This window comes from Gadus morhua, chromosome 7, assembly GCF_902167405.1.
Source record: "Gadus morhua chromosome 7, gadMor3.0, whole genome shotgun sequence".
Lineage (NCBI taxonomy): Eukaryota > Metazoa > Chordata > Actinopteri > Gadiformes > Gadidae > Gadus > Gadus morhua.
In genome coordinates, this window is record NC_044054.1 from 12,175,485 (window position 1) to 12,192,766 (window position 17,282).

The 17,282-nt window shown below is 47.9% G+C and overlaps 2 protein-coding genes across 2 annotated transcripts; one reads left to right on the plus strand and one right to left on the minus strand.

Annotated features, from left to right (window-relative positions):
• Positions 1-200: 200 nt before the first annotated feature.
• On the plus strand, positions 201-9,194 carry LOC115547551 (short transient receptor potential channel 2). Its single transcript, XM_030361859.1, has 13 exons — positions 201-608; positions 928-1,620; positions 1,995-2,195; positions 2,369-2,533; positions 3,051-3,225; positions 4,194-4,394; positions 5,066-5,228; positions 5,514-5,606; positions 5,918-6,110; positions 6,884-7,011; positions 7,118-7,190; positions 7,502-7,634; positions 8,123-9,194. Exons 1-13 carry the CDS (start codon positions 594-596, stop codon positions 9,073-9,075), a joined length of 3,186 nt encoding a protein of 1,061 aa, XP_030217719.1. The 5' UTR covers positions 201-593; the 3' UTR covers positions 9,076-9,194.
• Positions 9,195-9,790: 596 nt separating this feature from the next.
• LOC115547553 (ribonucleoside-diphosphate reductase large subunit) lies at positions 9,791-17,212 on the minus strand. The gene is made up of 19 exons (XM_030361861.1): positions 17,042-17,212; positions 16,244-16,332; positions 15,964-16,141; positions 15,469-15,569; positions 15,319-15,378; positions 15,179-15,218; positions 14,913-15,075; positions 14,314-14,455; positions 14,131-14,214; positions 13,752-13,913; positions 13,531-13,610; positions 13,225-13,426; positions 12,634-12,783; positions 12,307-12,528; positions 11,794-11,870; positions 11,550-11,685; positions 10,828-10,923; positions 10,521-10,709; positions 9,791-10,428 (listed from the first exon to the last, which is right to left on the minus strand). The coding sequence occupies exons 1-19, from the start codon at positions 17,058-17,060 to the stop codon at positions 10,249-10,251; spliced, it is 2,370 nt and encodes a 789-aa protein (XP_030217721.1). The 5' UTR covers positions 17,061-17,212; the 3' UTR covers positions 9,791-10,248.
• Between the last annotated feature and the right edge of the window lie 70 nt (positions 17,213-17,282).

The following is a 17,282-nucleotide window of genomic DNA, read 5'->3' on the forward strand; positions in this document are numbered from 1 at the left end:
CTTTGCATTTGTTTGACTCTACATCATTGCAAATGAGGTTCATCCCTCCATTGATCTTTCGAGTATAAATAAAGGTGAAATGGAATGAAATCTGTTAGCGGCTGTAGCACCTTGTCGTCGTCCCCCCCCCCCCCCCCCGCCCTTGGATCCACCACGGGGCAGCTGCCCTTCTCTCGGGGGGCCTCCCTTCATTAATTGTATCATGACCCCATCTCCCTGGGGGGGGAGAGCAGAGATGAATCCTGTTTAAAGGCGGCAACACTTCCTAGTTGCATGACCGACCAGGCGTGAAGCACACTGGAACGGCTGCTGTTTAATTGGACGAGCCCCGTGGGACGGCAGCCGTGTTATTGGCTCTTTAGGAACAGGTGGCGTCTTCTGCTCCCCGTTTGCCAGTTGAACCTGGGCTCCGCCGTTGCTTGAGGTCCTCTTCACCCGACCAACCTCAGCTGTGAGCTGTCGTACCTCCGCTCCTTCGGACAGAGCCGACCTTCACACCCACCGGGTCGGACTGCTCCCTCCCGGGATTGTGATGCTGTTTTCTCCTTAAGAGTCGGCTATTTGATTACCATTGTTATTTTGTTGAAACAGTGATGGAAAACCTCACGGTAAGACAGAAACTAATTTTTGACATAAAGCCTTGAATAGTTCTTGGTGTTGTCTGCTTATCCAGCAAAACCTGGGGACACACACAGAACATGTTTTAATTGGCACATTTCTTTGGTTATTTGCATAGACTATTTTCAAGATTAGAATATTATAATTGATCCTCGAAAGCATTCTTATTACAGAGACTCTTCCAACCTGAATGCTACGCGTTTAAATAAATACGGTTAGGCAGAATGATTGTACATTTTGTTCTGGGAACTAAAATAAATATTCCATCCCTGACCCCCCGGACCTGTGACCGGTGGGTTCCGCCTGCAGCCGGAGCAATGGCGGGAGATCGTGAACAAGAAGATGAAGTTCCCGCCGGCGCTCATCACGGCCATCCAGGAGGGGAAGGTGGAGACGGTGAGCGGCCTGCTGAACACCGGCGACGGCATCATCCGGCAGCTGGACGAGTCGGAGGACCGTCTGTGGCGCGAGGCCCTCAACCTGTCCATCCGCCTGGGCAACGAGGGCGTGATGGACGCCCTCATCCACGGGGTCAAGTTCGACTTCCGGCAGATCCACGAGGCGCTGCTGGTCGCCGTGGACACCAACCAGCCCCGCGTGGTCAAGCGGCTGCTGGACCGCCTGGACCAGGAGAAGGGCAACAAGATGGACGTGCACTCCTTCTCCCAGGCCATCTTCGACCACTCCATCGACAACTCGCAGTTCGCCCCGGGCGTGACGCCGCTGACCCTGGCCTGCCAGAAAGACCTGTACGAGATCGTCAGCATGCTGACGCAGAAGGGCCACGAGATCCCCTGGCCGCACAAGATCTCCTGCGCCTGTCTGGAGTGCCGCAACGGCCGGCAGTACGACCTGCTCAAGTTCTCCCTGTCGCGCATCAACACGTACCGCGGCATCGCCAGCCGCGCCTACCTGTCCGTCACCTCGGAGGACGCCATGCTCACCGCCTTCGGCCTCAGCAAGGAGCTCCGCAAGCTGTCCAAGAAGGAGCCCGAGTTCAAGGTAAACGGTAAAGGGACTGCATTTACAGCGCTCTCCCGACCAGCCGCCGCTCAAAGCGCTTTACAATATTACCCAACATTCACCCGTTCATACCCGCATTCGCACACCGACGGCGGTGTCGACTGTGCGAGGCGACAGCCAGCTCGTCGGGAGCAGTCGGGGTGAACGTGGGTTGGTCTTGCTCAGGGACAACCCGGCACTCAGCTAGGAGGAGCCTTGGGATTGAACTAGCAGTTTGTGTGTGTGTGTGTGTGTGTGTGTGTGTGTGTGTGTGTGTGTGTGTGTGTGTGTGTGTGTGTGTGTGTGTGTGTGTGTGTGTGTGTGTGTGTGTGTGTGTGTGTGTGTGTGTGTGTGTGCGCCGCCTCTCCGCTCAGCCGCAGTACCTGGCGCTGGAGGAGCTGTGTCAGGAGTTTGCGGTGGAGCTGCTGGGAATGTGTCGCAACCAGAGCGAGGTCACCACCATCCTCAACAGCGCCGGGGAGGACCGCTCGGACCCCCAGGACGAGCAGGCCTTCGAGGAGGGGATCCCCAACCTCTCCCGCCTGCGGCTGGCCGTCAACTACAACCAGAAACAGGTGGAGGGGTTTGTTTAGGGGCTGTCCTCCCGTCCCATCTTCGCGCCACTGTCTTCTGAACAGCTGTCCTCTCTTCATCCTCTGACAGACTGTTTGTGGTCGACAAACACTTGATTTCGCTGCCCTTCATGGTTGTTTGCATGTGTTTTTGGTGTGTGTGTTTTGTGTTGTAGTTTGTGGCCCACCCCATCTGCCAGCAGGTGCTGTCCTCCATCTGGTGTGGTAACCTGGCCGGCTGGCGGGGGAGTCGCACCGCCTGGAAGCTGCTGGTCTCCATCACCATCTTCGTCACCATGCCCTTACTCTGCCTCATCTACTGGATCGCTCCAAAGTCAAAGGTACGGCTCCTCTGTGGTCCTTACTCTAGTAGGGATTCATTTTTTTATGGTCCTTAATGACTTGTATGAAGGAGACTCTTTGGAAAACCCAATGTGCTAAATTACAGCAATGAGGTGAATCAGTCAATTCAATTCATTTGTATTTTTGGAGCCTTTAATCAACGGTACAGTCTAAAAAAGGCCTTAACAGGTCGTGTGTTTATGACCCCCCCCCCCCCAACCATGGCCCCCCAGAGGGCAAGAAAAAACTCCTTTTATTAGCAAGGAGGAAATCTTGAGGAGGAAACAGCTTGGTGGATCCCTCCTTGCTTCAGGAGTGCAATGGGGGCCATAATTGATATACATACATGCATACATACTGTGCATACTTGCATACTGTACTCTTATACACAGGTAAAACATGACACAACAGTCAGTGTGTAAGAAGAAGGTTAAAGGTCAGAACGGTGACCTTGAGCGTCCGGTCCGACTGAAGAACGGAGCCATAACACAGCGCGACGTCTCTGTGTTTCTCCAGTTGGGCAAGACACTGAAGATCCCGGTCATCAAGTTCCTGCTGCACTCGGCCTCCTACCTGTGGTTCCTGATCACGCTGCTGGGGGAGTCCATCACCATGGAGCTGTACCGGGACGTGTTCGCTTCCCGCCAGCAGAACATCCTGCACAGCTCCTTCCACATGGTGTGGGTCGTAGGTGGGTCCTGTCTCTCTATCTCCCTCACTCTGTGTCGATCGACCTCCCTCTCTCACCCCATCCTCTCTGTCTCGGTATCTCTACGGCTCCCTCTCTCTGACTCGCTGTCTTTCTCTTGGTTACTCTCTCACCTGCGCTCTCTCTCTCTCTCGCTCACTCTCACTCTCTCACGCTCACTCTCACTCACTCACTCACTCAGGCTTTCTCTAGCTCGTGCTCTCTCACTCCCACTCTCACTCTCACTCTAACTCACTCTCACTCTCTCACGCTCACTCTCACTCACTCACTCACTCAGGCTTTCTCGAGCTCGTGCTCTCTCACTCCCACTCTCACTCTCACTCTAACTCACTCTCACTCAATTAAAATAACGAGGTTTCCCGTCCTTCAAACAAACCGGACATTTAGGAAAAAACTGAAAACTATGCAACTAATCAACACTGACTTTAACACAAATACTTTACATTGAATACGACACACATTTTACAAATACAGTTCATATATTTAATATAAAAATATTTATTTTTACATACAGAAGAAACATTTTTTTGTCAATGTTTGATTTGAACACCAATTTGTATGTTGCATCACCTTACATATAACCTTACGTATCAATGAAGAACAAGTCCCTCTTACGACTCTTTTCAGTTTCACTATTGCACAGTGGGGTTCATCCCACCTAATCCTCACGCTATGCTCACTTTCGGCCCACTTCTCTGTTCACCTTCCTCCCGCAGCTCATGTCTGCTGCTTAGACTTGTTCAAAGGCCTTATTGCACTCTTCAACCCACTTAGCAGCCTCTCTGTTTCGCTGTTTGGCTCTCGCTCTCTTCTCCTTCTCCATTTATTCATATATTAATTTATTTGCATAGAAAACATTTTATTTTGCTAACACAGGAAAAAACGGTGTCGTTACATACGACAGTGCAAAAGATTGTACTCAAAGTCTCGTCCTTGTGTCGGTTCTCCAGGGTTCTTCTGGTACGAGTGCAAAGAGGTGTGGATCGAGGGGCTGCGCAGCTACTTCCTGGACTGGTGGAACGTTCTGGACGTGATGGTGCTCAGCATGTACCTGGCCTCCTTCGCCCTCAGGGTGCTCATCATGCTCAAGGGACACTTCCACTGCATGGACCTCAGCGGCAGCGCCGACTGCGTGTACTTCACCCAGACCGGTACGGGGTACCGCTCGCGTTCAGAATAAAGGGGTTGGGGCCGCCCTGGTGGTTCACCGGGGAGAGCGCGCACCTTTAAGGCCCAGTCCTGATCACAACGATCCGGGTTGGACTCCTGACCGTGGCTCTTTGCTGCATGTCCTCCCCTCAATCTCCCGTACCTTTCTGTATATCCCACTTTATAATAAAGCATAGAAAATACACCAAAAATCCAAAGGATAATAATAATGGTTTGGAGGAACTGCTTTTTCGCGCGATTTAGTCATTTAGCAGCCCAGGTGAAAGATTCTGGGTTCCCGAACGAGATGCCTAATCCCTACATGATCATCGATGGCATGTATCTGAAAAACTAAAGAACGAACACATTAAGAAAACCCTAACCAACTTTAGGTCAGGGGTTAGGGGTCTTGCTCAAAGACAATAACAGGAAGGCAGCTGGAAGTGAAATGGAGAAATATTCTCTGGGGGGGTTGAACCCGCCGCAGCTGTTACCATTACCCAGACCACTTTGGTTGCTGTAAATATAAAAACGATGACGATAGTGATGCTGTTTCTTTAGCTTGTGTTTGTAATACTAATAGTGTGTGTGTGTGTGTGTGTGTGTGTGTGTGTGTGTGTGTGTGTGTGTGTGCGTGTGTGTGTGTGTGTGTGCGCGTGCATGCGAGCGACAGTGCGGGACCAGTGGCACCAGGAGGACCCCCAGCTAATCGCGGAGGTCCTGTTTGCGGTGACCAGCATGCTGAGCTTCACGCGGCTGGCCTACATCCTCCCGGCCCAGGAGTCCCTGGGGACGCTGCAGATCTCCATCGGCAAGATGATCGACGACATGATGAGGTGCCAGCAGGGGACCCAAACAATAGACACGACAATAGGGCCGGTTAGCAGGTCGCACACCTACTAGGATGGTGGCCAGGGCGACCCCGGGTTCCTCCTCGCTAATTGTAGACGGCAGGTAGCAAACCAACTGGAACGGTTGCCAGGGCGATCCCGGGTTCTTCCTCGTGATGTGCTGAGTTCCAGTTGTAAAGAGCCATTTGTCACTTTAATAATTGATCCAATGCATTAGTACAGAAGGAGGTTATAGAGCAGAATCGAATGTTGTTGTTTTTTTGTCTTTAGGTTCATGTTCATTCTGATGATCATCGGGACAGCGTTCCTCTGCGGTCTGAACAATATCTACGTTCCTTACGTCATCTCACCGCGCCTCGGCAAGTAAGAATATTTTCACATTTGAAAACCACATCCAGATTCTGGTCAATGATACAGGCGAACCAGTGATTCATTGCCTGAGTCTGCTTAACTGTAATCAATTCAGTAAATGCATCTTGCTTTCTCTTTTGTCCGATTATCTATCTATTAGCCTCAGGATGAATATATGTATTTTATTTCACTTTGCAATGTCAACAAATGATCAAGTGCACATTCCCCAGAAACAGATAACTAAAGTCACCAGAGGCTGTGCGGTCCCTGCATTTCAGTCTCAGGCGTTTGGTTGCTATTTAAGTTTGGTTTGCTTCCGGCAGGTTTAACGAGACCTTTCGCTTCCTGTTCTGGACCATGTTCGGGGTGGCCAACCAGGACTATGTGGACATGCCGGACTATGTGGTGGCCGAGCTGGTGGGCAGGGTTCTCTACGGCATCTTCACCCTCGTCATCGTCATCGTCCTCCTGAACATGCTTATCGCTATGATCACCAACTCCTTCCAGAAGATAGAGGTATGCCCACTAGGGTTATGTCTTCACAACTAAAACTTTCGCACCTTTGATGTCAATTATTTCACTCGATGCTTCTTCTGATGACATGTTTCGAGCTAGCATTAATTATGAATGGTTTCTTCTCCACATAGTGGACCACACCATATACAATTTTAAATGAGTTTGTAGATAAGTTAAACACTATAAACATGGCTTCTTTGCCATTTGAGATCAAGACAGACCAAAGGTTTACCTAGGTAAATTAAAACCTGTAGGTGTGGTTTATTAACCATTCCGCCCACTTCCAATATAAACAGAATTATTTTTTTTGTTTAATATATTTTATTAACAATATGCCAAAATGGACATGAAGAAATGTAATTTTTATTTTATTTTTTTCAACATTTGACAATCGCATATAAAACACTACTCATATTTCACAATATTTTGACCCAAAAATGGGTAATGTTCAAATAATGCGCAAAAATACTTTCCCCCCCAACCCACCCCAACCCACCCATCCGAGCTTGTCCCTTTAAGTCCAGATCTTCACCAGAATGTCTATTGAAGTGAATGTTCAAAGAAGGATTACAGAAGGAGCATATACAGTTCAGTACAATACGTCAAAATAAGCAAGTATCAGTACAGTAAAGTAAACCACATGATAATCATTTACCACTCTCTGAGTCATTCCTACCCCGAAAACGACCATACCACAAAGGAGCAGATTAGTTTTTCGTCCCCTTCCTGCGAGCCTTACGGATGCGGCCGACTCGATATTCGCTACTTCGCAGGACGATGCAGACGTGGAGTGGAAGTTTGCCCGGTCCAAGCTGTACCTCAGCTACTTCAGGGAGGGGCTCACCATGCCCGTGCCCTTTAACATCATCCCCTCCCCGAAGGCCACCTTCTACCTCATCAGGTATATCCGTTACAGTGTACACCAACTGATGTCATTTTTATTCAATCATATGACGAATAACAGACATTGACAATTCATTACATCGCTACGATTCGATTTGTGACAGGGCCATCTTCAGGCGGATCTGCTGCTGTTGTAACTTAAGCTCTGAGAAAGAATATCCCCCTTTAGACCCGATGGTGAGTTCCATCGCATTACCATGGCTCTAGAAATCTTAATGTCATATTTATAGGGGCGCCCGCTGGCTCACCGGGTGGAGCGCGTCGCGTACCATTAAGGCCAAGTCCTTACCCCAGTGACCCGGGTTTCGATTCCTGCCCGTAGTCCTTTGCCGCCCTCTATCTCCCATTCCTTCCTGTCTATCTCACATTAGAATAAGGCATAAAAATGCAAAAATAAATCGTAATATTTTTCGATTTTTTTTTACATGAATTATAAAGAAAAATATGTAAAGATGCGTCTTTTATAATCCAATGTGTGCGGTGTGCAGTATCCCCCTATGCAGTCCAACGAGAAGGGCTCTGAGGACAGTCAGATCTCCTACCGACAGCAGGTGATCCGGGCTCTGGTGCAGCGCTACATCGAGTCGGCCCGCAGGGAGTTTGAGGAGACCAAGAGGAAAGGTACACGCGGCCGCTGCTGTCCAACACTCCCCCGCCTCACTTTGATCAATGTTCTGGAAGAAAGAGTGGATGAAACGGATAATCTGTGTCACAAATCAGTTTGATTCTGTTGATAGAGAGAGAGAGAGAGAGAGAGATAGATAGATAGATAGATAGATAGATAGATAGATAGATAGATAGATAGATAGATAGATAACAACTTTATTAATCCCCCGTAGGGGTAATTCCTTTGATACAACAACCTAGCAGCAGTGGAAAACACAGGATAAGATAAGTAAATGCTTAAGTAAAGACAAACAGAAAAAACAGGGCAACCAAAACAGACGGTATAAACAATATTAATTATAAATGATAAAGTGGCAGTACTTGATGTGATGTCCTTTAGTGGTTGCCCTCGAATCCAGACGGGTTGTATTAAGACATAGACCTCACTCCTTCAACAACGTCTGTCAAATCAAATTCTGATTGCCTGGTCTTTCTTTGCGCAGACGTCGGGAACCGCATCTCGGCGCTGAGCAAAGTGATGGGCCGGCTGCACAGCGAGATGAAAGTGGTGCAGCAGCTGCTGGCGAAGGAGGGGTTCAGCGGCAAGGAGGGCGCCCCCCAGGAGGGCTCCTCCATCCTGGGGAAATACATCCTGGGGGCCAAGAACAACTTTAAAGGCTTCAACAAGGACCAGACGGAGAGAGCCCTCCCTGTGACGGTGCACCACGGGCTGGAGGAGGAGGCCGCGCACCTGGGGCAGGGGGGGGAGGCGGCGCCGCGGACCCCCGCGCCAGAGGAGAGCGCCGAGAGGGGGGCAGGGGGCGGACTGGAGGGGGGGCTCGAGAGGGCGGTGGCGGCGGTGGCGGCCTGTGTCGTCATTAACATGGAGGAAGGTCGCGCTCCGGGCCCGACGGAGGACGAGAGAGGGGAGACGGCCGACGGGACGGAGCCGGCGGCCGACGCCGAGAACACGGCCAGCACAACCACCGGGGAGGTGACCCCGGAGGACACGAGTGGACCGTCAGCGGGTCAGAAGGCCGCAGGCGAGGCTGCGGCTGTGGCAGTGGGGGGGGGGGAGGCCCAGGAGGAAAGATGGAGCGAGGTCTTGAAAAAGGAGGATGGGAAGACGGAGAGAAAGAGTGAACGAGGTACGGACCAGAACGGCAGTACGGTGGGAGAAAAGCCCAGCGAGGAGAAGGTGGACGCGTCGGAGGCTAAGGTGACCGGCGCAAGGACCGATGCGGAAGGGAAGGGGGAGCAGGCGCAGCCCAAGGGGGGGGAGGAGACGAAACAGAAGGCGGACGGAGCCAAGAAGACAGTCGTGTGGGAGGACTCTGGGAAACCCGGGAAGGTGAAGGTGGTCCCCTCTCCGACAGGAAGCAGCAGCTCTCAGGACACTGGCTTCGGTTCACAGGAGGGAGACAGGCCTATGGACGGCGTGGCAGGACGACGCTAGCGTGATGCGCCTCTTGAGCGTGACACGTCCCATGATGGCCTTAGTGGAGGGCGGCGACGGCATTAGTGTCTGATATAACGAAACAATAAGTGCTTTTAACTACGATAGAACATTCCAAACAGCATGACCTACTTTTCAAAAATAAAACGATTGAAGATAAACGTTGTCTAGAGTTTGATTCGATGGTTGTTCAACCCCATGTTCAGTCTGCGCGCATGTGTTTCTACCAGCGTGTGTGTGTTATGCTACAGTAGGTGCATGTCTCAGCTTGCTTCACACATGCCGATCCCAGGAGGCCCAGCGCCAGCACATTAGCTCGTTAGTTTGTCACCTGCGGTGTCGCATCTCCCCCCCCCCCCCCCGTCCCAGGGCTCTTAACATCAGCCCCACCCCCCCTTCACTCCAGTCGGAAACAACAACATGCTGCCAGGTTTATATTGTATCATTGTTGGCACCAATCTGCCCACAAACTGTCTAGGTTCCAGCTGTGGAATGCTGCTGTTGTGGAGCGTTCCATGTTCTAGTGGAATACGTGAAAGTCCATGAAAGAGTTCTCTGTGGTCCGTGAATTCCTACTTTGGGGCTATTTGATATTAAGCCCATATGGTCATGGGAGATTGAGGACTTGAAAGCTATAGATATTTTAATTTAGCTTTATAATGGTCTGTTAAAGCTTCCGCATTTACAAATGAATGATTTGGACCCAGAAGCAAACTAAGTATCAGTCACTGTAAACATTTAAGTTGGCAGCTTAACTGGTTTATTGGGATGCTCGCCTCGCTAATTAAACACGATAGCTCTCCTCAAATGAAGGGAACATTAGAAAAATTAACTCTTTAGCTGCAGTCATGTTTTTCATCGTAATTTTGTTTATAGTAAAAAATATTTTAATTTTCAAACAATTATTTTTTTTTAGATACAGACATGAAGTTGATTAACCAGTTGTGATCCACCACAATTGACATAAAAAGAGCTGCTGTGAATGTACATTATATTGGAGCAGCAGAAAATGTATAAATAATGTGATCCATTAGCTTTGAGTATAAAAAACATTTCAGTCTTCACCATTTATAAAACATTGAAATAAAAAAGCAATAAAAGTATATAATAAGAGTATTTCATGGAGAATGATGGATTTAAGATGGAATGGGTTCAGAGGTCAGGACCCAACCCTTAGACATTCAACCCCTCTTTGACATTCAACCCCTCTTTGACAGGCGTCTCCGGGGTTCGGCCCTCCTCTGAGACGCTCGTGTCAGCCAGTGCCTCATTTAGCTTCTCCATGTCCAGGGTGAACTGGATTGGGTTGGCTGCTGGCTTGGTCCTCAGGTAGTACATCCCCGTCTTCAGACCCTGTGAAAGCAATCAAGTATTTTTACACTCTTAATCATCTCCATCACTATAGTCAAGGCTAGGTAGCAGAGACTCTCCCTTCCCTTTCTTACCAGCTTCCAGCCGTAGAAGTGCATGCTGCTCAGCTTGCCGTAGTTGGGCTGTGCGATGTGGATGTTGAGGGACTGGCTCTGGTCGATGAAGGCTCCGCGGTCGGCAGCCATCTTGAGCACGGTCTTCTGGGAGATCTCCCACACAGTCTTGTACAGCTGCTTCAGGTCCTCTGGGATCCCCGCAATGCCCTGTGGAGGGGATTACCGGTACAGGGAAGGTTTTCCTCAATGCATAACCCCATTTAAACCTATACTGTTGAGACAATACCCTAAACCTAAAGTGGGGCGTTGTGGGTTGTGTCATTACCTGGACCGAGCCGTTGTTAGCTATCAGCTGGTTCTTCATGTCGTCGTTCCAGAGTGCCCTCTCCGTCAGGTCCTTCAGCAGGTGGGGGTTAACCATCTGGTGGAGAAAACGACATGGAGGATTCATCATCGTCACATCTTCAACCGCTTATCCGGGGACCGGTTGCTGGGGAAGCAGCTCTATCAGGGCGCCCCAGACTTCCCTTTCCCGGGTCAATGTGGATCAGCTCTGACGTTGGGGACCCGATGTGTTCCCAGGCCAGTGTTGAGATATAATCTCTCCACCCAGTCCTCGGTCTTCCCCGGGGTCTCGTGCCTGGAACCCCTCCCTAAGGGGGCGCCCAGGGGGTGTCCTCACCAGATGAACCACCTCAACTGACTCCTTTCTGAGCAGAGGAGCAGCGGCTCTACTCGGCGTTCCTCACGGGGGGGGGGGGCTGAGCTTCTCACCCGATCACTGAGGCAGACACTGGCCACCCTACAGAGAAAACCCACCTCGGCCGCTTGTCCCCGCGATCTCGTTATTTTGGTCACGACCCAGGACCCATCGTTCATGACCATAGACGGGTGTAGGAACGAAGATGGAGGATTCAGTGAAAATAAAATACAATTTCTCTGAAAGCTTACAATTCGATACAGATTAGCAATTCTTTCTGAAGAGATAGTTATAATTTCTCGAAAATGACGTAACGGTGGTAGATGGCGCTCCAGAAGGCTACCAACCTGGAACTCCCCAGACAGAACCCTGCGTGTGTAGATGTTGCTGGTGTAGGGCTCAATGGACTCGTTGTTACCCAGGATCTGGGCGGTGGAGGCGGTGGGCATGGGAGCCAGCAGCAGACTGTTTCTCACCCCGTGCCTGAAGAAAATAATGTCCTACGTCAACCGTTGGCGGCTTCAAGAAACCACACAGCCAGAGCAACAACAGCCGCCACACAGCGAGCGCCTTTCAACTCCAGGAACTCACTGTGCGATCTTCTCCTTGAGGGCTTTCCAGTCCCACAAGTCTGTTGGAGTTTTCTCCCACATGTCATACTGAAGGATCTGTAAGGTAACGACAAAATGGCCATCTTAGAGTGCATTCAAAAATACCTGCTAAACCTGATTGCAATGAAGATGGCTGAAACAGGAACCAAAGTTGTTATTGCCCATAAAAAAAAACTTAAACAAACAATGGCTTTTAATCAGGTGCTAAATAATAATAATAAAAAAAAAACATTTAATTTAGAGGCTCCTTTCAAGACACCCAAGGTCACCTTACAGAGCATAGTCATCATAAATCGTTTAAAAAAATAAACAAGAAATTGTGGAAAAAATAAATAAACATATAAATAATAATAATAATAAAAAATAAATAAAACAAAAACAAGACAAAACAAAACAAACAAACAATCACGTTAGACGTTGTGTGCGAGTTTGAACAGGCGAGTTTTGAGTTTTTAAATAAGGCTTTGGGGAATAGCAAACCAACTGTACTCACTCCCTTGCTGACGGGTGATCCAGGGTAGGTCTGGTAGCTGCCGTGCACAGCAGCCAGCTCACAGCTGGACTCCAGGGCAGCATAGTAGATGGTCTCAAAGATCTGGATGTTGAGCAGCTGGGCCTCGGGGCTTTCGAAGGGGAACCGCATGAGGATGAAGGCGTCGGCCAGGCCCTGGACGCCGATGCCGATAGGCCTGTGGCGCTTGTTGGAGTTCAGTGCCTTCAAAAAGGCAGGAAGGGGGGAAAATATTTTAGCGGGGACTCGACCACCATTCATCCGGTCATAAAACGAGACTCTGTATAAAAAGGTGAAAGATAGTCATACCTCAACCACCGGATAGAAGTTGATGTCTATTATTTTGTTGAGGTTCTTCACAATGACTTTGGTGACGTACGCTAAGCGTTTAAAGTCAAACATTCTCTCGGGGGTGACGTACATGTTGAGAGCAATAGAGGCCAGGTTGCAAACGGCAATCTGAGGAACACACACACATACCAACATTTAACCAACCATACAGAACGTTATGCAGTCAAGTACAGCTAGACAGCCCTCGATCAATTCTAGTATCAGTGACCAGCTTACAAAATCAACCAATGAACCAATTACAGACCATTTCAGATGCATAGCCTGCAACATCAGAATAAGAAGGACTTTATTACTCCTTATTGTACAAAAAGAGTAAAATTCCTAGGTTTGGTTCCTCAACCGCCACATAGCATCAACAATACAAGTTAAAATAAATAATCACAAGTACAAATAAAAAGATGTAATAATAAGTAGCAGCATTGATCACACTAATAATAATAAAATAAAGTAACTAATAATGAGAGAAACTGAAACCATGGTAATAAGTGATGAGGTGTAGCAAACGGTAAGTGTAAAGTATGGAGCCTGTGCCGGGGTTACGCCACCCACCTCGTCCTTGCTGGTGTACTCCACGATCTCCGTGCACAGGTTGCTGCACTTGATGGTGCCCAGGTTCTGCTGGTTGCTCTTCCTGTTGCAGGCGTCCTTGTAGAGGATGTATGGCGTGCCCGTCTCCGTCTGGGACTCGATGATGGCGTACCACACTTGCTGGGCCTTCACCACGCGCTTGGCCTTGCCCTGCTTCTCGTAGCTGGGGAGAGAACGCACCGTTGGTTAGAGAGGGGGGGGACATTCTAGACTTTTGGTATGTCCGTTGTGGATGCTTGGGTGGTGAGACCAATCATGCTTGGTTACCCGGTGTAGAGCTTCTCAAACTCCTCTCCCCAACACTCGTCCAGCCCGGGACAGTCGCTGGGACACATCAGGGACCAGTCCTGAGACATGGGGAGAACAATATAGAGTTTAGACCAGATCACTGGACTCTAGGTTCCATAAACATCTAGAAGGATAAATAAAAGATAGACAAGACAGACTATCAACCTTCAAGCATAATGCTAACAACGTGGGGAACCAACCTGGTTGCTCTCCACACGCTCCATGAAGAGATCTGGTATCCACATGCCGTAGAACAGGTCTCTGGCCCGCTGCTCCTCCTTACCGGTGTTCTTCTTCAGCTCCAGGAACTCAAACACATCTGCATGCCAGGGCTCTAGATACATGGCAAAGGCTCCAGGCCTCTGGAGCAAACAAAAAAAGAGCAAAGATGTTAATGAAACATTTGAGTGCTCTTTACAGAGGAGATTTACACTTTATTCAAATCAATAAGTCAATAGTTAGCAAGGTGGGGGGTTAGGCATGCTCCTCAAAAGATGCCCACAGGTAGCGTGCGGACATCGGGGATCGACCTCATAACATTAAGGCTGGGGGTCCGATAGCCGGACTGTGTGTGTGTACCCGGTTGCCTCCCTGGTCGACGTAGCGGGCCGTGTTGTTGTACACGCAAAGCATCGGGACCAAGCCGTTTGAATTGCCATTTGTCTGAAGAGCAAAAACACCAGTGCAAAGAGTTAGATAATGATTTGTATTGAAGACCATTGTACACTATAGTCCGCATATGGTCTGGTTTCGTGGACCGACCCCGGCGATGTAACTGCCTGTGGCCCGGATACAGCTGACTGCCACACCAATGCCCCCTGCTGACTTGGAGATCAGGGCGCAGCTCTTCAGCGTGTCGTAGATTCCATCAATGCTGTCATCTTTCATGGCGAGCAAGAAACAGCTATAAGAAAATCAGTGGGAAAGTAGTGGGGAAGTAGGTATGGTTAAGATTGATGAATTGATGTTTGACCTTTAGTTGGTTGGTGCCGTCATCAAGGATGGCAGCCTGTTACAGTAGCTCCTGCAGTGCATAGCTTTTTTGTTGCTTTCTACACTATAATTTCCACTTTCCATCTTTCTAGCATTAACCTAGAAGGTACCTTTATCATCTTGTATACTTTTACATCCTTTTTCTCTATACCTTGATACATTAGTACTTTGTATTTTTATATTATTATTCATTATTTTTTTTTTGTATTGTATCTTATCCTGTGTTTTCCACTGCAGCTGGGCTGTTGTAACAAAGGAATTTCCCCTTTGGGGGATTATTAAAGTTTTTATCTGTGTATCTATCTATTTGATATGCTTCTCCAATAGCCCAAAACCAAAAGCCCAACAAATGCCAGGGGATCCTGTACCTTGACAGCTGGGGCCTGTTGGTGCCAGCGTTGAACAGGGTGGGGGAGGCGTGGGTGAACCACTTCTCTGACAGCAGGTTGTATGTCTCGATGGCAGAGTCGATGTCCCTCTTGTGGACACCCACTGCCACTCTCATCAGCATGTGCTGTGGCCTCTCTGCCACTACATAAACACAGCGGGGGGTGATATATACAGAAGAATAACAGACCGCAGCAGCAGATGTTTTCCCTGGGGGCCACATAAAACGGTTCAATTCCCTGCTTACCTTTGCCGTTTATCTTCAGAAGATAAGATCGCTCAAGTGTCTAGAAGCAAGAAAGTGAAGTTAGCATACTTTAGTTACCGTAATGACTAGAGAAGCTAGTTGGTTTCCGGCTGGTTTCATCTATCATAATAAAAACATACCTTAAAGCCAAAGAAGTTGTAGGAGAAGTCTCGGTCAGATATGATGGCTGAGTTGAGGCGCTGTGGAAAGAGGGAGAAAGGAGGAAGCAGTTTAGAATCATAAAGCATGAAGGAAAGAGATTGTGAGGTAAAAACAACAACAACACTTGCATCTTTGTTGTCGAGCACAATATCAAGCGTGTCCTTGGAGATCATGGGAGAGTGGCGCTGGTTCAGGGGGTTGATGTAGTTGTACAGGTCCTCCATCACATCTGAATTCACCACCAAAGAACAAGGGAGACATTGGCTTTGAGGTAGATGACTTGCCAAAAATGTACAGAAGGTGTTTCTAAACGTTTGTCTCCATCCAAGGTACGGCTAGGACAAATGTAAGTTAGAGTTGGAAAATGGTTGTAATCATAATAACATTATTGTTATATCTTGATGAAAGTTACTGAGTTACAGAGTTTGTTTTCATCTTTATATTGACTTTTCCAGGTCTATAAAATAATAACAAATAGAAATAGAAAAGTAGTACAAAAATACAGTTTGCATAAATTGGCGCACGTTTTTGCATTTTAAAAGCAATGATAATAGACATGTTTGCAGACTATCACAGCCTATAAATGTGGTTTATAAGCCTTGCTCGGCCCACTGAGTACCCACCGCTGAACATCTTCCTGGTCTCCTTGTGTAGGTTGGAAACAGCGATTCTTGCCGCCAGAATGGCGTAGTCTGGGTACTTGGTGGTGAGGCTGGCGGCCATCTCTGCCGTAAAGGTGTCAAGCTCTACCGTAGTCACCCCGTTGTACAGCCCCTCGACGACCTTCATCGTAATCTGGGTCTGTTAAACACAGCATCTTTAGGACCGTGGTATAGATCAATGACAGCAGACCAGTGTGCAGAGTACGAAGCCTTCAGAGTGAGAGAGGGGGATCGGACTTACAGGATCCACAAAGTCGGAGTTAAGTCCATAACAAAGCTTCTGAATGCGAGATGTGATTTTGTCAAACATAACACGCTCCAGGCGTCCATCTGAAAATAGAAATGCAACGTTTGTAGCGACAACTTTATTTTTTGTAATGATGAAATCTGTACGATTAACGGTAAATGTAAAAAAATAAAAAAAGAGCTGCAAGCTGTAAAAACTGTTAACAAGTTGTAGTTCCATGTAGGCATTTTTAAATAATTGAATTTACGGTAACACATGCTATGTATTGCATGATGATAGTCCAAATTGCGTCATGGAAATAAAGTGAAGCTCCAGGTTTAAAATCTTAAGGTTTTGGTTTTGGAGCTAACTAAACAAAATTGTAGCAAAAGTCTTATTTCAAAGCAGTCATGTACAACGTTATAAAAGCAAAATCATTGGCGGCACCGCTGACAATGAAGCTCAAATATGATGACTTGGCAAGTGGCTTTGGTATTCCTACAGCGTTCTGTTTTAGTTAGGCTTATAACGATTGAATTTTTCTTTTAATTTCCCATATTTATAGCAAACTAACATCAGCCCATTAAAAAACGAAGTGGCCTTGTGAGACATTTAACTGATAAGACCAATGTTATTGTAGGCTACCACCACTATAAACCTCAAAGCACCGTTCTGATCATTTAGAGGGGGGGGGGCATTTATGTAACTTGCCTATAATAAAGTTCGCCTTTAGTTGGTGTGATATATTTACATTAATACAATCTAAAGAAATAGCTGTAAATAATTATGTTGATTAAGAGTAGGCCTACTCACCTCGCTTGAGCACATGCATGCTGGCAAGAGGTTCGGGGAATTGGCAATACTAATTCAAGCCTACAGCTATTTTAAATGAATCACCTCTTATTATTAACAAACAACAAGCGCCAAAACAGTAAACTGACAGCACGTAAACCCGCGACTGCCTGGGCTTTATTGTCTTTTGATTAGCGCGAAAAAAATCAAAAAGTTTTGCGTCAGAGGTTAAAACCAATCAGCAAAGAGCTGGAACAAGGCA

Excerpts from the sequence above, each read along its gene's own strand:
- LOC115547551 (XM_030361859.1), top strand. Across the intron at positions 2,196-2,368 it reads TCAACTACAACCAGAAACAG|TTTGTGGCCCACCCCATCTG; the intron begins GTGGAGGGGTTT and ends TTTGTGTTGTAG. Across the intron at positions 7,012-7,117 it reads GCCACCTTCTACCTCATCAG|GGCCATCTTCAGGCGGATCT; the intron begins GTATATCCGTTA and ends GATTTGTGACAG.
- LOC115547553 (XM_030361861.1), bottom strand. Across the intron at positions 12,529-12,633 it reads ACTTCTATCCGGTGGTTGAG|GCACTGAACTCCAACAAGCG; the intron begins GTATGACTATCT and ends GCCTTTTTGAAG. Across the intron at positions 10,710-10,827 it reads CTAACAACGGCTCGGTCCAG|GGCATTGCGGGGATCCCAGA; the intron begins GTAATGACACAA and ends TCCCCTCCACAG.